This window comes from Spinacia oleracea, chromosome 3 (genome assembly GCF_020520425.1).
Source record: "Spinacia oleracea cultivar Varoflay chromosome 3, BTI_SOV_V1, whole genome shotgun sequence".
In the NCBI taxonomy this organism is placed as follows: Eukaryota; Viridiplantae; Streptophyta; class Magnoliopsida; order Caryophyllales; family Amaranthaceae; genus Spinacia; species Spinacia oleracea.
This window is the reverse complement of record NC_079489.1, coordinates 150,790,814-150,808,563: the sequence shown is the minus strand read 5'-3', so window position 1 is coordinate 150,808,563 and position 17,750 is coordinate 150,790,814. Positions and strand designations below refer to the sequence as shown.

The window sequence follows — 17,750 nt, the reverse complement described above, 5'->3', positions numbered from 1 at the left end:
TTTGACTAGTTCAAAGATTCAGAAGTATAAAATCCACTTGGCAAGAAATCATAAAGATCTAGGTTAGATCATGTTGATGATTACTTGAGACCAAATATGATCATCAATGATTGTGTGTTGTAATTTCACAATCTAGGTCCATAAGATATGGCATATCTTAGTTGGAATAATCGAAGTCAATTAGTACTTGATTCGATTAATGATGAATCATAAAGACTTTTCCTATAATTTCTAAAACAAAATGCTCAACTACCACCAAACTAAACCAAATTCGTCAAAGCTATTGAAAAGTAATTTCAGAATAACTTTTCATAAAATATATCTAGAGAGTTGCAAAATTCAGTGGGAGCTTAGTGTTTGTCATTCGACAAACTAAGGCCCAAGTATAGATATATGTTTCATTATGATTTATTCAAATGAGACACAAGGGTATTGTTTCTACCACGAATTTTTGAGAACATAATGTTTGTTTGCTCGAAATAATGTCCTTTTGGAGATTCGTTTCCAAAATGACAAGTGGGAGAAAATAGACCTCGAAAGTCTTCGAGGCGAACAACAAACATAAACGGACATTCCGGAGGCTTTTCGAAGTGCTTCAGAAAACCCGAACTTATTCTTTAAGGACTTTAGAAGTGGCTTTAAAGAATAGACTTCTCTTAAAAGACTTTACAAGTGCTTCAAGGAGAACAGAATATTCAAAGGACTTTCAAGTGGCTATTGATATTCTGTTGTTTGATGTTCTATACCCAAGTAGGCATAGAGTTCAAATCACTGAAACTATGAGATTCTTCTATAGTGAAGAAACATGGAGTTCAGGTCCCTGAAATTATGCAATTCTTCTATTAGATAGTGAAGAAACCTACAACTTGCAGTCAAACTATTATCATGTAGATTAATGAGTTTGTGACCTGTAAGAAAGCTATGACGAAACCTAGATTCCCTAAAATAGTTAGAGGCCATATATAGACTATATGTTTAGTTGGTTAAAGGCCATAAAACATACTCAATGTTTTGATGACAAAATTGAAATTTTGTTGATTTGCAAGAATAGTTTCACACCTATTGGTCGCAAGTTTGTTTTAAGGATAAAAACCATCAAACATGGAATTGTGTTCACACACAAAGCTAGATTAGTTGCTAAAGGTTACAAGCAAATTCATGGCATGGATTGTGTTGAAACCTCATGCATAATCGTAATACACAAGTCTATAAATCAAGCAATGATTGCATATTGGTACATATGGCAATTGGATGACAAAACGTATTCCTCAATCAAATGATGGAATAAACTATGTACATGGTATGTCATAGGATTTGTGGATCCAAATAAATACTTGAAAAGGAAAGCTAGCTTATAAAATCTAAGTACAGATTTAAGCAAGCAATTGGGAATTATAACTATATTTTAGTGAAGCTAATAAGTATTTTAGTTTCATAAAATGTACATGATTCTTATAGATATATAAGAAGTTTAGTGGGAGTACATAAAACTTAATTGGTCCTATGTGTATCACACACATATCTCTCTATTGTGAAATAACATTCAAATGCTAATGACTTAGATTTGAAATTATTCATCAATGATGGACCATGGCGAAACTTAGTACATACTGGGTATTAAGATCTATTTACAAAGATCTTATAATATTGTTTTGGATTAAGTAATGGCATTTACTAAATCAAACACGAAATACTCCATTGGAGATATTCGACCCATGTGAATAAATCTAAGTAAAAGATGTCTGAACTATGTATAAGCGTTTACTAAGTTAAACATCAAAGAATCTAAGTAAGATTCTTAACCTATATTATATGTCAAAGAATTTAGCTAGATTTAGTATCTACTAAAACTAGATGAGCTAAACTTACATGAATAGAATTCAATTGGGAATTATTCTGCAAAAGAATTTATCATGTATGATATAATATGAGGATCGCCAAAAACGTATCGTATGGCTTTAGGCATGACAAACATATACCAGTCTCTATTGATCTAAGTGAAGATCAACTAGATTGAGATCAAGAATACTTATGGTACTTGAAAAGGTACATAGGAATAGTTCTTGATTCAAGGAAATAAAGATATGCTAAATATTGATGCTACACGCAGAAACACTGGCAAAGGATCAAGCAAGATCCCTTTGGAGTTAACCATTGATAAGGACGAGCTATAGAGCATCGTGTTTTGAAATGGCAACATGGATTGGAGACCATGAGTTGTTGCGTGGGAAATTAAATATTAATTTCTATGTTCTAAGATACAGCTGGAAAGTCTTCCACATATCCTTGAACGGCTTGGATAAGAAAATCCAAACCAAAGCATTACTAGCAACCTATACAGTTGAAGTAGAAGTACTTATTGCCTAAGAAGCAATAAAACTGAGTTGTTTACATTAAAAGTTCTTCACTGAACTTGGCAAGATCACATGTCTGTTGACTTAATGGTTCTTCATTGCAAAATGTGTAGTACCACTAATATAGCAAGAAAGACTAGATCACAAAATAAACATACTCAAAAGATCTTATCATCATATCTCGAAGAACATTCGATGAAAAGGATATTAAGATTGGCAAAGCATGATAACTAAACCTATGCAACAAGTGAGAAGCAACACTTACATTGTAGCACTGGAAATCAAGCATAGCTTTGAAATTCCATGAACTGTTTTAGAAGATGGGTTCGAGGCCCATGGTTGTAAAACATTGGGGTTGAACATTTATCATATATGAAATGTATTTTCATATTCCATTTAATCTTGGTTTAGTATTAAATGATGAGTCCCTTCAATTTGACGAAATATTCAAGATAGACTGTCAGGACCAGTCCTGTGACTAAGAAATGTCTATCAAGTGAACTTGAATGTCAAAAGTTGAAAATGGTCCCTGGTCGGAGTTTTCTATAAAATTGGACGCATAGAAAACGTTAGACGACTAGAATGCAAGATGACTAGTAGTTCTGTTTCTTGAACTATGTGGACATGGCAATGTCATAATCATTTGCATAGATACTTACTTTGGGAAGACTAGTATCGGACAAGACCTATGAAACTTTACTGTAAGAGATGAAAGTCTGTCATAAGTAAATTTCATTAAAATTATTCGACACTAAATCCTCAATACCTGAGTGATTTGAGATTACTTGTTTGAGAACTGGTTGCTTTGACGTTGACCAACCGTCGCACCGTAAAAGGAGGCTATAAAGGCAACGCTCAGGTAATCACCTATCAAACGAAGTCTAATCTCAAGATCGCAAGATTGGGATTGTCCTCCCATAAATTGGGATGAGATGCTTAAAGGTTGTACAAGGCCACTCGGAGAGCTAGAAACTGTGAAATGCATGGCCGTGCTCGGATGAATCATAGGCTATGATTATCTGTTTATTTGATCAGTTGAACTCTGAAACCGAGGAACACCTCTGGACATAATAAGGATGACAACTCTTACCTTATGTTCAAGAGCAAGCATCGAGCGACAAAGGAATTAGGAAATGCACACTTGTCCCTAAGGACAAGTGGGAGACTGAAGGAAATAATGCCCTTGGTCCAAGTATGCATTCAATGTTAAGTCTAATAAATGCGGTTCAGTATTAATTAACAAGTTAATAATTCAGTGAGATCAAGTGAGCTGAATGCCTAGCTAGAGACCGCTTCAGTTCAAGTGGAATTAATGATATTAATCCACAGCTTACTCTTGACTGAACCCGTAGGGTCACACAAATAGTACGTAAACGGATCAAGTATTTAATGGCATTAAATACTCCATCTATGGATATTCGGAATCGACGGATCTTGGTTTCAGTGGGAGCTGAGATCGTCAAAGGCAAGCAAATGAATACTCCGGAAACGATGATATTACCGGAAACGGAAATATGGATCGTATCGGAAATATAAATATTATCCAAGTCGTAGATTTGCCGGAAACGGAAACATGGTACGTATCGGAAAATATTATCGGAAATAGAAATATTGCCGGAATCGGAAATATTGCCGGAAACGGAAATATTGTCTGAATCGGAAATATTATCGGAATCGGAAAATAATTCCGGAAACGGAAATATTAAATATTTGTTCGAAACGGAAATTAATTCCGGAATCGGAAATATTAAATATTGTTCGTATCGGAAATGAATTCCGGAATCGAGAATTTAATCGGAAGTGCATCGTACGAATTAGCATCGGACGAGGCCTGCCAGACGAAGGCCCAGCACGAAGCCGGGCCATCGCCCAGCAAGCCAAGCGCAACAACCACACGCCAAGCATGCGACCAGGCCCAGCGCAAAAGCCAGGCCCAGCCGAAGCTTGGGCGCGCGCGCGGGGCTGCGACGAGTGGGCTGGCGCTGTGCGTGGGCCGCAAGGCCTGCGTGCGGTGCTAGCATATTACTCGAAGTGTGTTACTCGAATCCTAAAGCGTATAGAATTCGTTTAATGATTAAATTCCTAATCCTAAAAGATAAATTAATTAAATAAGAGTTCCACTAGGATTCTAATTTAATTAATTCGTATCCTAGTAGGATTCCAATTCTCTTTCCATACCCCTATAAATATGTGGCCTGGGTTCACAATTTATAACGAGTTTTTCAAGTATTCAAAGTGAGTTTTTGAGAGAAAAATTCAGTCACATACCTTGCCTAAAAGTGCCGAAATTATTAGTACCTTAAGGGCGATCCTAGTTGGTCAAGCTTAAGGCGGATCCGGACGTGCTGTGGACTATCTACGGAGGGACGACACTTGGAGTCCTAAAGACTTGTTCTTGTTCGGTTCGGGCGCAGCTAGGGAAGGCACGCAACAAAGAGTATGCATCTAAACTATGCTAAATGATTATGTGTAAATAATATGCTTTCCTGGCTTTGTGGTTTTTCCGCATGATTTATGAATTGTCATATGTATCATAACCTAACAGCCTGGGCGCCGAAGATTTTGGCGCCCAGAGCCAGGCGTTGAAAATAGGGTCTGGGCAGTTTTGTTTAGTCAGATTCGGATTCCTAAAATCCGTAGAGTTTGAGATTAATTCGAGTCTTTTAGCGCGTATCAATTTTATGACGGAATGCGTCTGGGCCCGTTGCGAACTCTAGGTTCGTTAGGATTTTAATTAATACGTAACTCCTATTTCCGAATCCTATTAGGAATAGGATTTTCGCGGTTTTCTATCTGATTTAGGATTTATGTTGGAATGCAACACCTAATTCTGACAGGTTTCTATCTTTTATGATTTGCCACTTTTAGAAGCTACCTTTTACGGCAGTTACTATTTTTAGCAGGTTTCCATAAATAGCAGGTTTCGGGTGAAATAAAATGGGGAATCGAGATTCGTTTATTTTATAGGAGATGCGTTGTCAAGTGGAGTTTTTATGCTTTCATCATCGAACCTTTCCCTTGCGGGAACGGGGACAAAAGTAGGTGTCTACAATTATTCATATAGTTATTATTTGAAATCGTGAAGTCACTGATCGAATTCGCGAAGTGAAAACGATATTTCGGCAAAATACAAACATTAATTTCTCCAAAACAACAAATATTTTCAATTTTAAATAAAAATAGACTTAAAATTCTTTAAAAAACAACAAACCAGATGTGATCTCTAAAATTTCTTGCGAAGATTTGTAGACGAGCGCATATTCTTCGATTCGGTTTCGGCAACGACGAACCTCCTTCTTGATCTACTACTTCCTCCAATTTTTCCTCATTTACTAGATCCAATTATAAGAATTACAAGATAATTACGAAGAAAATCGAACAAAACCTAGAAATTTGGGCTAAATTTTGAAAAGCATAGAGAGAAAATGAAGAGAGAGAAATGAAAGAGAAAAGAACAGAATGTAGATCTGAAATTTTGAAAAATAAAAAGGTTTAAAACGTATATAAAGTGGGCTAGACACAAATCGCATTAAAACTCTACAGAACACATAGTAACTCTTTAAAACACATAGTTACTATAATACGCATATAGTTACTATTTAAATCACAAAATAACTGTCACGTGACAGTTACACATGTTGCCCATACAAATTACTCCGTTGCCCTGGTCCACGCTAAGTTAGCATGGACCAGGTTTATATTAGTGTAAATGCTATTTAAATACATTGATAATTTACATAATCAAATACTTTTAGTGAATCTTCTTAAATTGATTTGATATTGAACATATATTTGTAACAAATTCCAGAGTCAAATTATATGGTAATTTTCCTAAATTTAATGGATATATTTTCATTATTTAAGTTTCCTATTTTATAAAGATATATGTTAGTTGATTTTTTTTCTACATTATTTGTGTTTCCTTTTTTGCATGGTAGAGTGAAGGATAGCTTCAAAGTGACAATTTTTGTTTTTTTTTTTCAATTTCCTAAACAAAAAAATGCATTTTTTCCAAAATAAATCCTTCCTCCGTTATTGATTATTAGTTATTTTTTGAATTTTGTCACTATTTACTATTGAAGAGAATATTCTCATTTCTTTCCAATAAGTATTTCAAAACATATTCATGTGAAACTCAATGTGTAGTTTAACAATATCAAATTTCATATTTTTTTTAACGTACATATTTAGAGATATTTATGTTTACATATTGAGTTGAAACGGACTAAAAAGTCAAAATGTGACTAATATTTAAGAACGGGGGAGTACATTATTTGAGTTTCCTTTTTTTTTTGTTGGTAGAGTGCATGATAGCTTCAAAATCACAACATGTTTTTTTAAAATTTCCTACGGTGTAAATTAGAATATATTGCAAATTAGAATATTAAAGATTTCTTATCTTATCTTATCTTTTCACTTTTATTCTACTGATATTGTATTTATGTTAGAAAATCTATAATTTCCTATTTATATAAACGCATGTCAATCTCTCTAAAAGATACAAATATACTCCATAGTTGTCTCAATTCGCAACCTTTATCTTTAATGTTCAGTTAAAAAAAATTATTACTAGTAGAATGATTAGAATCACGGAAGAGTCCAAGACTAGTATTTTTTTAAAAAAAAAAGTTGAAAACCCTTGAAAAACAAGAGAGACAGAGAGACTCTTTCTGGGTTTGAAGTCATCATCAATATTCAATCATCATACCATACTTGAATTGAGATTAGATCCACCATTTTAATTCTGACAACATAACCTCTCCTCTTTCTTTGTCTTCTTGTCCTTCTTCCTTTTTAAGTTCATCTCCAAGTCTCCAACCAACCTACTTTTCCATTTCTATCACTGAAATTATTTCACAAGTTCTTGAGGGTGCTAAAAGATTCAAGCTTGCTTGAATTTACTGTAAATTTTAGCCAAAAATGAAGTAAAATTGGGTTTTTTTATTGAAGATTTGAGGAACCCATGTCTGCAAATTCTGCTTCACCCAGTTCTCGCCTGATGTCTGGTAATTGGTTTGACCTTATGCTCTTGCTCTGAATCATATTTTTCTCAATTTCTCTTTTTGTAATTATGTTTCAATTTATGTTTTTTGGGGGAGTTTAAGTTTATAATTCAGATTTATTGCTGATAAATTTCTGAGTTGGGTTAATTGAATTGCCCAATAATCTCATTTATTGATTCAATCTTTGAACTTGTCAAGATTGGTTTTGGATAATGTAATTGATTTAGAAATTAAAGTTGATGATTTGGTTGTATTCTCCATCACAATGTTTTGAATTTACTCACTGGATCAATGATCAATGCCAATTGTTCAACATTAAATGTAAACATAAATCTTGTGAGCTCATCAAATTGTCACACTTTTCTTGTTTGTCGTGCTGTTATCATCACCTAGTAAAGCGCAGCAATTACTACTACAGTAGTTATGTTGATTGTCAGAGATTAGAAATGAATGATGTTTCATCTGTCTTGTTGACGAGCTTAACCAGATAATTAGATGATTGAAAGAAAACAGCTTCAAATTTTGCCAGGGTTGGATTGAGAAGTAGAAAAACATGATGTAAATAAGGCATTAAGGCCATGTTTGGAAGATATGAAATGCATTTGGTGTTTCTAGTGCTACTTTTCCTGTCAAATGTTGATGTTGTTGTTGAAGAATAAATGGGAAAAGGTGTTGTTTTCTCTCAGATTTTTCTAGTTTTTCTTTTGTATTCTGGTTTTATATTAGGAAAGAAAAGAAATTTGAATTCGCTTTCTATTACGAAGTATGTTATATTAGAACACTGTGGTAGTGACCTGCTCTTGCATATAGGTTGCATTTTCTTAACTGAAGTATTATCTTTGGGATAATATGGAAGAGAAATTGAGGATGAGGAACAAATACAGGAAACCAACCACTTTGAGTTGCAGTGCAGGAAACAGATGTTCATTACCCGTTGCAGTCTTTATTGTGCTGGTTTGCCTATTTCTACTGCAACTTTACTCTCTTCTTCCCCAAAAGGATGCTTTTAAACTGGACCCACAAATCCACACCAGTAGACGTTTTCGTGAGCTTGACGAGGTTGATGAGGAGAACATCCAAATGCCTCCTCCAAGGAAACGTTCTCCACGTGCTATTAAACGGAAACCCAAAAGACCAACCACCATTATTGATGAGTTCCTTGACGAGTCTTCTCAAATCCGGCATCTTTTCTTTCCTGACATGAAAACTGCAATTGATCCAAACAAAGGGAATGGAAGCTTCTATTACAACCCTGGAAGAATATGGTTAGATACGGAAGGAAACCCTATCCAAGCTCATGGTGGTGGCATTCTATATGATGAGAGAGACAAGACGTATTACTGGTACGGAGAGTATAAAGATGGACCGACATATCATGCCCACAAGAAAGGAGCGGCACGGGTAAGTATCTTTTATGTGAGTTTTCTTTTAGTAAAAGAATCTTCAATAAGTTCAGATAAGTTTCAATAAGTTCCAATAAGTTCCGATAAGTTCGATTCAGATAAGTTCAGGTCAAATAAGTTGAATAGAACGCACCCTAATTACTGAGTTTATCAATATGTTTAGAGAGAATTCTTGTATGAACAAATATTTGTAGCATGATGCCTGTATAAATTAGGGGTTGTAAATGCAGAACTCAAGCTTCGTGTTAGATTTGAAGGAAAATTAAGAAAAACCACCCTAATGAGGGGGATTGTTCTAACTTCTAACCACCAATTCTAACTAAAATTATCTCTAACTTATCTACAGTCTCAAATGTTATGTCAATATGGTCTGTCAATTTGAACATGATTTGCTTGTTTCCCCCTTGGTAAATTCCCCTCTTTCTTCCCCTTCTTAGTTTCCTTCCCCCTATGTCCCTTGAACCTTCCTTCATTGCGGACTACAACTGTGAAAGTTTGTGACTCCGAACTTCATAATCTCCAAACAGAAGTACAGCACCGTGAACGGTGACTATCACCACACCTTCCCACTTGCCATACCCACAGAATCTCCAACACCTCTCTAATAAATGACCACCACAAGGCTGAGATTTGACCTGTTTTTCAACCAATACACTAAAGATTGAGAGCCCAAATAATCAATTTCAAGTTTACCTGACAGAGAACTATGAGAAGGTGGAAACACGTGTAGTAAGGCGGGGTAGGGAGGAGATTCAAAGAAAAAAATGAAAGAAAGGTTTACGAGGAGAAACAGTATCAATTTGTTAGGGTGAGGGGTCAAGGATGGGTTTGGTGTAGTTTTTCGTTATATATTGTAATCCTTCTGCCCCGAGATAAATGTTACTTTTTGCTTTTGGTGCACATATTAGATATAACTGATGGTCATATCACTAATAAACCTTTTCTGGACTTGCGTGTTTTCCCCTGTCAATCTTCACTCTGAACAACCATTGAGGTGATAATTCTTAGAATACGTATAACTTTTTACCTTAATTAGAATAGAGGAATATTTTTTGTGATGGAGAGAGCAGAAGCTCTTGACGTTACCGAGTACAGGGGAAAATTAGATAATTCATACGAATATTATGGACAATGAACGGAAGTGAGAATTAGGTGTTACTTTGGAGTTTGGAGACATCAGATGAGTTAGGGGTGATTGTTGTTTTATGTTTGTTGATGGTTAATAGATTGGTATCTTCAGAAGTCAGGCTTAGGTGTTACTTTGGAGACAGATGAGGTAGGGCTAATTTGATTACAATTTTTCTGTTAAGTTGCATTCCATGTTAAAATCGTAGATGAACTATCTTACCTCGACTCTCTTCTGCTACTTCTGCTACTTCTGCTTCTTCCCTTCTTATGTCTTGTAGTGTTATCTTTCTTTTGGTGCTAAGAGGTGTATAAATAAATCTGTTCATTCTACTACCCTTTTTTGTAAGGTCAAGCTTGTAGGAAAATGAAAGTGAAAATGGCACTAGAGAAATTGCATTTTCGGGGAAACTGGGAAGCAAGGAAACGATCCCTAAAACATAAATATAATTTCCCGTATGCTTGCAAGGACAGGATATATTAAGGAACATAGAGTTGATTGAATTTTCAAAAAAAATTAATTTGGTTGTGAAAATCATTTGCTGTGACATAAATTCGTAGCACCAGCTGACTCTTACATGAGCATCTCAATTTTTCTGCTGTTAATCTGTTATTTTGAGGATGTTCGAGTTAAAACTCGTTATAGTCTATTGGAAACTTGGTGAATCATTTGAGCATAGAAAGATCTTGTGCTTGGTTCCACTCTTTATTGCGGTAGAAAGCAAAAATGAGCTACGGAAATTAGAAGGTGGGGGGTAGTGGGAGATGGAATCCTAAATATGTTAAGCATTTTTACTTGGATCTTGATAAGGTTTGTTTTATGTTTCTTCTGAGTTTTCAATGTTGGAATGCAACATTAGATGTTACTAAGGGGGCGTTCCCTCTAAGGCTTACAAAATTAAGTTTCAGGTCCAATAAGTTAAGATAAGTTGCAATCAGGTCCTATTAGTTGACTCTCTCAAGGTACTCTCTTGAAATCAGGTCTGGTTAGGTCGAATAAGTTTCAATCAGATCAATCATGTTTAGTCGGTTCCAATAAGTTTAGATAAGTTCAGGTTTCATCCGGCAAAGAAAACGCACCCTAACTATGAAAGTAAACTTACTTTGGGTCTAGCCCTTTACTAAAAGGAGTTTCATGGTGGCCGAGGTTTTCCTTTTTCCTTCTGTTTTTCCATTTGAAGTAGTTTCTTTTTGTTGCATGTTCTTGTCTTTTGTTTAAAAAAAATAAAATTGGAAACACCGTGTGCTAGTCACTTAACAATTCACCTCGGTTCGCTTTAGAAGTTTAGTTTACTTAAAAGTCTGGATTTTCTTTTTTAGGTTGATATCATTGGAGTTGGTTGCTACTCATCCAAAGACTTATGGACATGGAAAAATGAGGGGATTGTACTTGCAGCCGAAGAAAACGACGAGACTCACGATCTCCACAAATCCAACGTACTCGAAAGACCGAAAGTTCTATACAACGAAAACACAGGAAAGTATGTTATGTGGATGCACATAGATGACACAAATTACACAAAAGCCCACGTGGGCGTGGCCGTCAGTGACTACCCCAACGGCCCATTTCACTATCTCTACGGGAAAAACCCTCACGGGTTCGACAGCAGAGATATGACGGTTTTCAGGGACGATGACGGTTCTGCATATCTAATCTATTCTTCTGTTGACAACAGTGAACTCCATGTAAGTCCTCTTACTAAGGACTATCTTGATGTAACAAATGTTGTGAGTCCAATTCTCATTGGCCACCGCCGTGAAGCCCCCGCTATGTTCAAGCATCAGGGCACTTACTACATGATCACGTCGGGCTGCACGGGTTGGGCTCCGAATGAAGCAATGGCCCATGCGTCCGAGTCCGTTATGGGCCCGTGGGAGACGATGGGAAACCCGTGTTTAGGGGGGAACGAGATATTCAGAGAAACAACATTTTTCTCTCAGAGTACGTTTGTGTTACCCGTGAAGGGGCTTACGGAATACTTCATATTTATGGCTGATCGGTGGAACCCGGCTGATTTAAGGGACTCGAGGTACGTGTGGCTGCCTCTGAAGGTTGCCGGGCCAGCGGACCAGCCGTTGGATTATGAGTTCGGGTTCCCGTTGTGGCCTCGAGTGTCGATTTTCTGGCACAAGAGATGGAAACTTCCTTTTAGATGGAGTGAATAAAATTTTTTGTTACCTCGATTCGATCAATGTATCATATACTACTACGAAAGATAGTTCAATTGGCTAATTCTTTGTTTTGATCATACGAATGATTTTTTTATATGGTTTACATGATTTTAGTATTAGCTTGTTAGGAATAAATTAGTGTTACTATTGTTTATACGTATTGTGAGAAACTGATGAACATGTATTGCTCTTTAGAGAAGCAAATGATCGGTTGTGTTGCAAGTTTAATTTCAGAAATGATTTTAGCACTCTCTTGTGTTCTTAAAATTGTTGAATTGTATACCAATTTTCAATACTCCATAGTTGAGGGGGAATTGACATTATTTTGGTTTCCTATGGGCTGATAATGGTCTTGTTTGACATTTGGATGTTGGTTGGTTGGTTTAATACTTTAATTGGCGGTTTATAATATCGTCTATCAGGTGTTATTACAACATCAAAAGGCACTAGTCAAAAGCTACTCGAAACAACTTTTTCATTTTGGCTTAAGAACGCTAGAAAAGCTAGTTATTAAACATAATTTTTGGCTATTTTATAGCTAAAAGTCAATTAGAAAGGTAATGAAAAGCCAGTTACCAAACAAGCTTATTGTAATAAGCTCCTAACTTCCACCTATACTATAACCGGCTACTGCTCCAAAGAAAACACAAACCATTAGAGCATTATTAATAGTGAGGAATTTTTTTGCTTAGGAGTCGATTAAAGTGGGAAAAGCAGGCTTATTAATGCCGAGAAGATTTTGCTCGTGGGTGGAAAAAAGAAATCCTCATGTCATGGGGATTTCTTTGCTTTTGGGCAGGGAAATTACAGTTAATCTTTAGCCTGATATTAATTATTGTTATAACCAAACGCGTGACACGAAAGATTGGGAACAAACCCTATAAATACAATATAGAACAAATAGCAAAAACAATAATAAAAGACACAAGTGTTTATGAGGAAATTTAGATTTCCTCCCCTCAAATATTATCGTATTATTAAGTTCCTGCAAAATAATACAATAAACCCTCAATTGATGATTCCTCTCACCAATGTATTTTCCCTCTTATTTTCTAGCTAGGCCTAAACCCCTTTTTATAGGCTAAACTAGAAATCCACGTCTACTAGAATTATACTTGCTCCCCAAGTCTAAATAATTCTAGAGATTGTTACATACCAAAATATATCTAATTTCCTAATTACAATTCTAATTAAACTAGGAAACAACATATTAAATCAAACAAGTCCGTTTCGTATTTTTGTCAACTTAACTAACTTGTGTTTATTTCCTAACAAACCTTCCCTTAAACTCAACTTAGTCTCTTCGCGAACTAAAGAACAACTTTCGGAGCTTGCCTTCCCTTGAGCCAAAATTTGTCCCTCATTACCTCCTTCAAGTATGAAGAGATTTTGTTTGTTACGTCGTCCCTTCAAGATCACACTCCTAGCCTTGGTGACCTCCAAACGACCTCCCTTAATATGAATAGCATAACCCAAGCCATCCAAACGACCCAAAGATATAAGATTGCGATCAAGTCTCGAAATGTACCTCACCTCTCGTAATTTTCGAGTCTTTCCATCATGTGTCTTGATCTCAACCTCACCTATACCCTCAACCTTAGCCTCTTCCCCGTTAGGCAAGGTAACACACAATCCATCACTTTGTTTATAAGAAGTAAACCACTCCTTCCTACAACAAATATGTTGTGAGCATCCCGAATCTAAAATCCAACCCTCTTTTGGATCTTTACTCTCCTCGACCATTTGAGCCATATCCTCATCAATAGCAATAGTAGCAGCACCTCTAACCCTTCCGTTCCTCAACGCCATCAAGTCTTCCTTGTACCTAGGACACTTTGATTGTATATGTCCTACCTCGTCACAGTACCAACACTTGATATTAGGGTTTGTATTGCTCGCCTTCTTTTTGCCTTTCCAGTTATTGCTACTACCCTCCGCTACCAATCCTGCTCCTCCATGGATTGATGATGATCCCCCTTGCTTCATGAACCTCTCCGCCTCGAATAACGCCACCATAGTATCGTCCAAAGCAATTGTTGTCTTCCCTACAAGTAAACTAGTTATCACAGAGTTATACCTTTTAGGGAGAGATGTCAACAATAAAATTGCTTTGTCCTCCTCCTCGATTTTCACATCTAAACTCGCCAATTGGGTGATCGATCCATTAAACTTATTCAGATGATCTTGTAGTGCGCTGACTTCCTCCATCTCGAGTGAATAAAGATCTTTTTTCAAGAACAACTTGTTGGCCAATGACTTAGATGCGTACATCTTAATCAATTTGTCCCACAACTCTTTTGGATTATTATCCTCTAAGACGTTGTACTTGATCTCCGGTGCAAGAGCCAATCTGATCGTACTAGTAGCCCGTAGTTGCATATCCTCCCACTTGTCCTTGTCCACCGAATCGGGTTTCTTATCCTCCAAAGTCTTGTGAAGACCTTGATGTATAAGAATATCCTTAATTGTACTTTGCCATAATGAGAAATTCGTCTTCCCATTAAAAAGTTCTACCTTGTACTTGTTCCCGAAATCATCCATGACTAAACCCAGCTCTTGATACCAATTTGTTATAACCAAACGCGTGCCACGAACGATTGGGAACAAACCCTACAAATACAATATAGGACAAATAGCAAAAACAATAATAAAAGACACAAGTGTTTATGAGGAAATTTAGATTTCCTCCCCTCAAATATTATCGTATTATTAAGTTCCTGCAAAATAATACAATAAACCCTCAATTGATGATTCCTCTCACCAATGTATTTTCCCTCTTATTTTCTAGTTAGGCCTAAACCCCTTTTTATAGGCTAAACTAGAAACCCACATCTACTAGAATTATACTTGCTCCCCAAGTCTAAATAATTCTAGAGATTGTTACATACCAAAATATATCTACTTTCCTAATTACAATTCTAATTAAACTAGGAAACAATATATTAAATCAAACAAGTCCGTTTCGTATTTTTGTCAACTTAACTAAGTTGTGTTTATTTCCTAACAATTAGTATCTTGTAACGAATATTTTTCAACGGTCTTTTCTATGATAATGTTTCTGATTTATAAAAAATAAAAAGTACCTGCTAGATTGTGTGGAACTTCCTGTACCTGACCCAGGACCACTTTCTCGCGAATAAAATGGATGTCCATCTCCACATGTTCGGTGCGCTGATGTTGGACGAGGTTGCTGGATAAATAAATAGCACTGGCAATATCACAATAAACAATGGTAGGCAATATAACACTAGAAGAAGGTTACGTAGCCAACACACCTCTGCAACGACATCTGCGACGCCTCTATATTTTGCCGCTACACTTGATCTAGAAAGAGTAGGCTGACGCTTAGAAAACCAAGAAATAAGATTGTCACCTAAGAAACAACAATATTCAGAAGTCGGGTGTCAGGACACCCACCCCAATCTGCATCAGTATATGTAATCAAGCGCAAAGTAGATGTAGGATATAAGTGTAATCAGTTATCAATGGTGCCCTGAATATAACGCCGGATGCGCTAATGCATTTAAATGAGGCTCCCGTGGACCATGCATAAAAATACACACATGTTGCACAACATAGGCAATATCAGGGCGAGTAAATGTAAGGAAATGTAGATTGAGCACATGCTAGACGCGTTACTGAGTTGGGTTCGCCACATGAGGACCTGAATCTGCACTAAGCTTTGCATTAGTGGCAACAGGAGTGGCAGCAGGTTTACGAGTCTCATGCCTGCACGTTCCAAAATTTCATGTGCATACTTTTGTTGAGAGAGAAGCATATAAGAAGGAGTACGGGAGATAGAAATTCCCAAAAAGTAATATAGAGGCCCCAAATCAGACGTCGGGAATTCTGTTTTCAAATGGGAGATCAATCTGTCATGCAAAGCATCAGAAGATGTGCATAAAAAAATATCATCAACATAAAGTAGAAGGTAAGTCATGTCATCCCCATGCTTAAAAGTAACCAACAGTCATAAAATTTCGGTATCCACAAATGGACATCCACTTTGATATAATTTAACACAAGAAAATAATTTTCATTTTTCCCTGAAATTTTCTTATTTAAACTAAAACTACTAGAAAAAACATAATTACTCATCTTCTGATTTCTATTATTTTTTATGTTCTTTTAATTTTATTATTATTGTTGTTGTTACAGAGAGAAGTAGTGGGCAGAGAAAGATATGGAGTTTTCCTCTTGGTGGATAAGAGAGAGGTACCCACTTACTAAAGGTGGGTAGCTATTTCAAATGGATAAGAGAGAGGTGGATTTTTTTTAGTAATGGATAAAATGAAAAGGGGTGAGTGAGAAAGTGGAAGAGAGAGAAGGGTGGAGATTTTTTTGCCCATGACTAACAATGGTCTAGTGATACATATCACCTTACCTCAATCTGCGCACGCCCTTTATATTCTTTTTTATCTCTTTCTTGGTGGAATAATTCTTTTTTTTAAAAATGGTTTTCGCCTTAATTCTTGAAATTTTTTGTAAAGAATAATCCAAGCGAATGGGCCAGAGGGAGGAGCATTCCTTATCTGTAGCTCCTGCTCCTAAACCATAGTTAGCCAAGCAGTAGCCAAGAACAAAGAAGCAAGCCGAACCTCTGAAAGATTTTAGATTCCGTATACACTGTCCTATTTTTGGACTACCCCGTGTCAGAAAGAGTTGACTGATCATATCGCTATGCTCCAAAAACTTCGCTTTATTCATTTTTTTGCCCATGACTAACAATGGTCTAGTGATACATATCACCTTACCTCAATCTGAGCACGCCCTTTATATTCTTTTTTTTTTATCTCTTTCTTGGTGGAATAATTCTTTTTTAAAAAATGGTTTTCACCTTAATTCTTGAAAAAATTGTAAAGAATAATCCAAGCGAATGGGCCAGAGGGAGGAACATTCCTTATCTGTAGCTCCTGCTCCTAAACCATAGTTAGCCAAGCAGTAGCCAAGAACAAAGAAGCAAGCCGAACCTCTGAAAGATTTTAGATTCCGTATGCACTGTCCTATTTTTGGACTACCTCGTGTCAGAAAGAGTTGACTGATCATATCGCTATGCTCCAAAAACTTCGCTTTATTCATTTTTTTTGCCTATGACTAACAATGGTCTAGTGATATATATCACCTTACCTCAATCTGAGCACGCCCTTTATATTCTTTTTTATCTCTTTCTTGGTGGAATAATTCTTTTTAAAAAAACGGTTTTCACCCTAATTCTTGAAAATATTGTAAAGAATAATCCAAGCGAATGGGCCAGAGGGAGGAACATTCCTTATCTGTAGCTCCTGCTCCTAAACCATAGTTAGCCAAGCAGTAGCCAAGAACAAAGAAGCAAGCCGAACCTCTGAAGGATTTTAGATTCCTTATGCACTGTCCTATTTTTGGACTACCTCGTGTCAGAAAGAGTTGACTGATCATATCGCTACGCTCCAAAAATTTCGCTTTATTCATTCTGATCGCTTATGTGCCTACCAGTTTGCTTAAATAGCACTAGGTTTTTCATATCTACCATGAAAGTCTACCTCTGTTTTTGGAAAGGTAGAAACGAACAAGAACCTTTCGAATCTCAATCGAGCTGTAGATTGGTTAGCCACTCCAAACTCGTCGACCAACACGCCCTAGCATAGCCTTACCGGTTGTTATGTCAATAGTAGCGTCGGGCCGCTTATGCCCGTTCTTCTAAAAACAGTACCACC

At 36.4% G+C, this 17,750-nt stretch overlaps 1 protein-coding gene across 2 annotated transcripts; it reads left to right on the top strand.

Moving 5' to 3' along the window:
* Positions 1 to 6,926: 6,926 nt before the first annotated feature.
* LOC110776849 (uncharacterized) lies at positions 6,927 to 12,305 on the top strand. 2 transcript variants are annotated; one of them, XM_021981407.2, is made up of 3 exons: positions 6,927 to 7,360; positions 8,271 to 8,758; positions 11,206 to 12,305. In XM_021981407.2, the coding sequence occupies exons 1-3, from the start codon at positions 7,318 to 7,320 to the stop codon at positions 12,049 to 12,051; spliced, it is 1,377 nt and encodes a 458-aa protein (XP_021837099.1). In that variant the 5' UTR covers positions 6,927 to 7,317; the 3' UTR covers positions 12,052 to 12,305. The 2 variants fall into 2 exon arrangements, with proteins under 2 accessions (XP_021837099.1, XP_021837098.1); XM_021981406.2 differs by having other exon boundaries at positions 8,168 to 8,758.
* Positions 12,306 to 17,750: the final 5,445 nt, after the last annotated feature.

Excerpts from the sequence above, each read along its gene's own strand:
- LOC110776849 (XM_021981406.2), top strand. The coding sequence starts at position 8,207 with ATGGAAGAGAAATTGAGGATGAGGAACAAATACAGGAAACCAACCACT. Across the intron at positions 8,759-11,205 it reads ACAAGAAAGGAGCGGCACGG|GTTGATATCATTGGAGTTGG; the intron begins GTAAGTATCTTT and ends TTTCTTTTTTAG.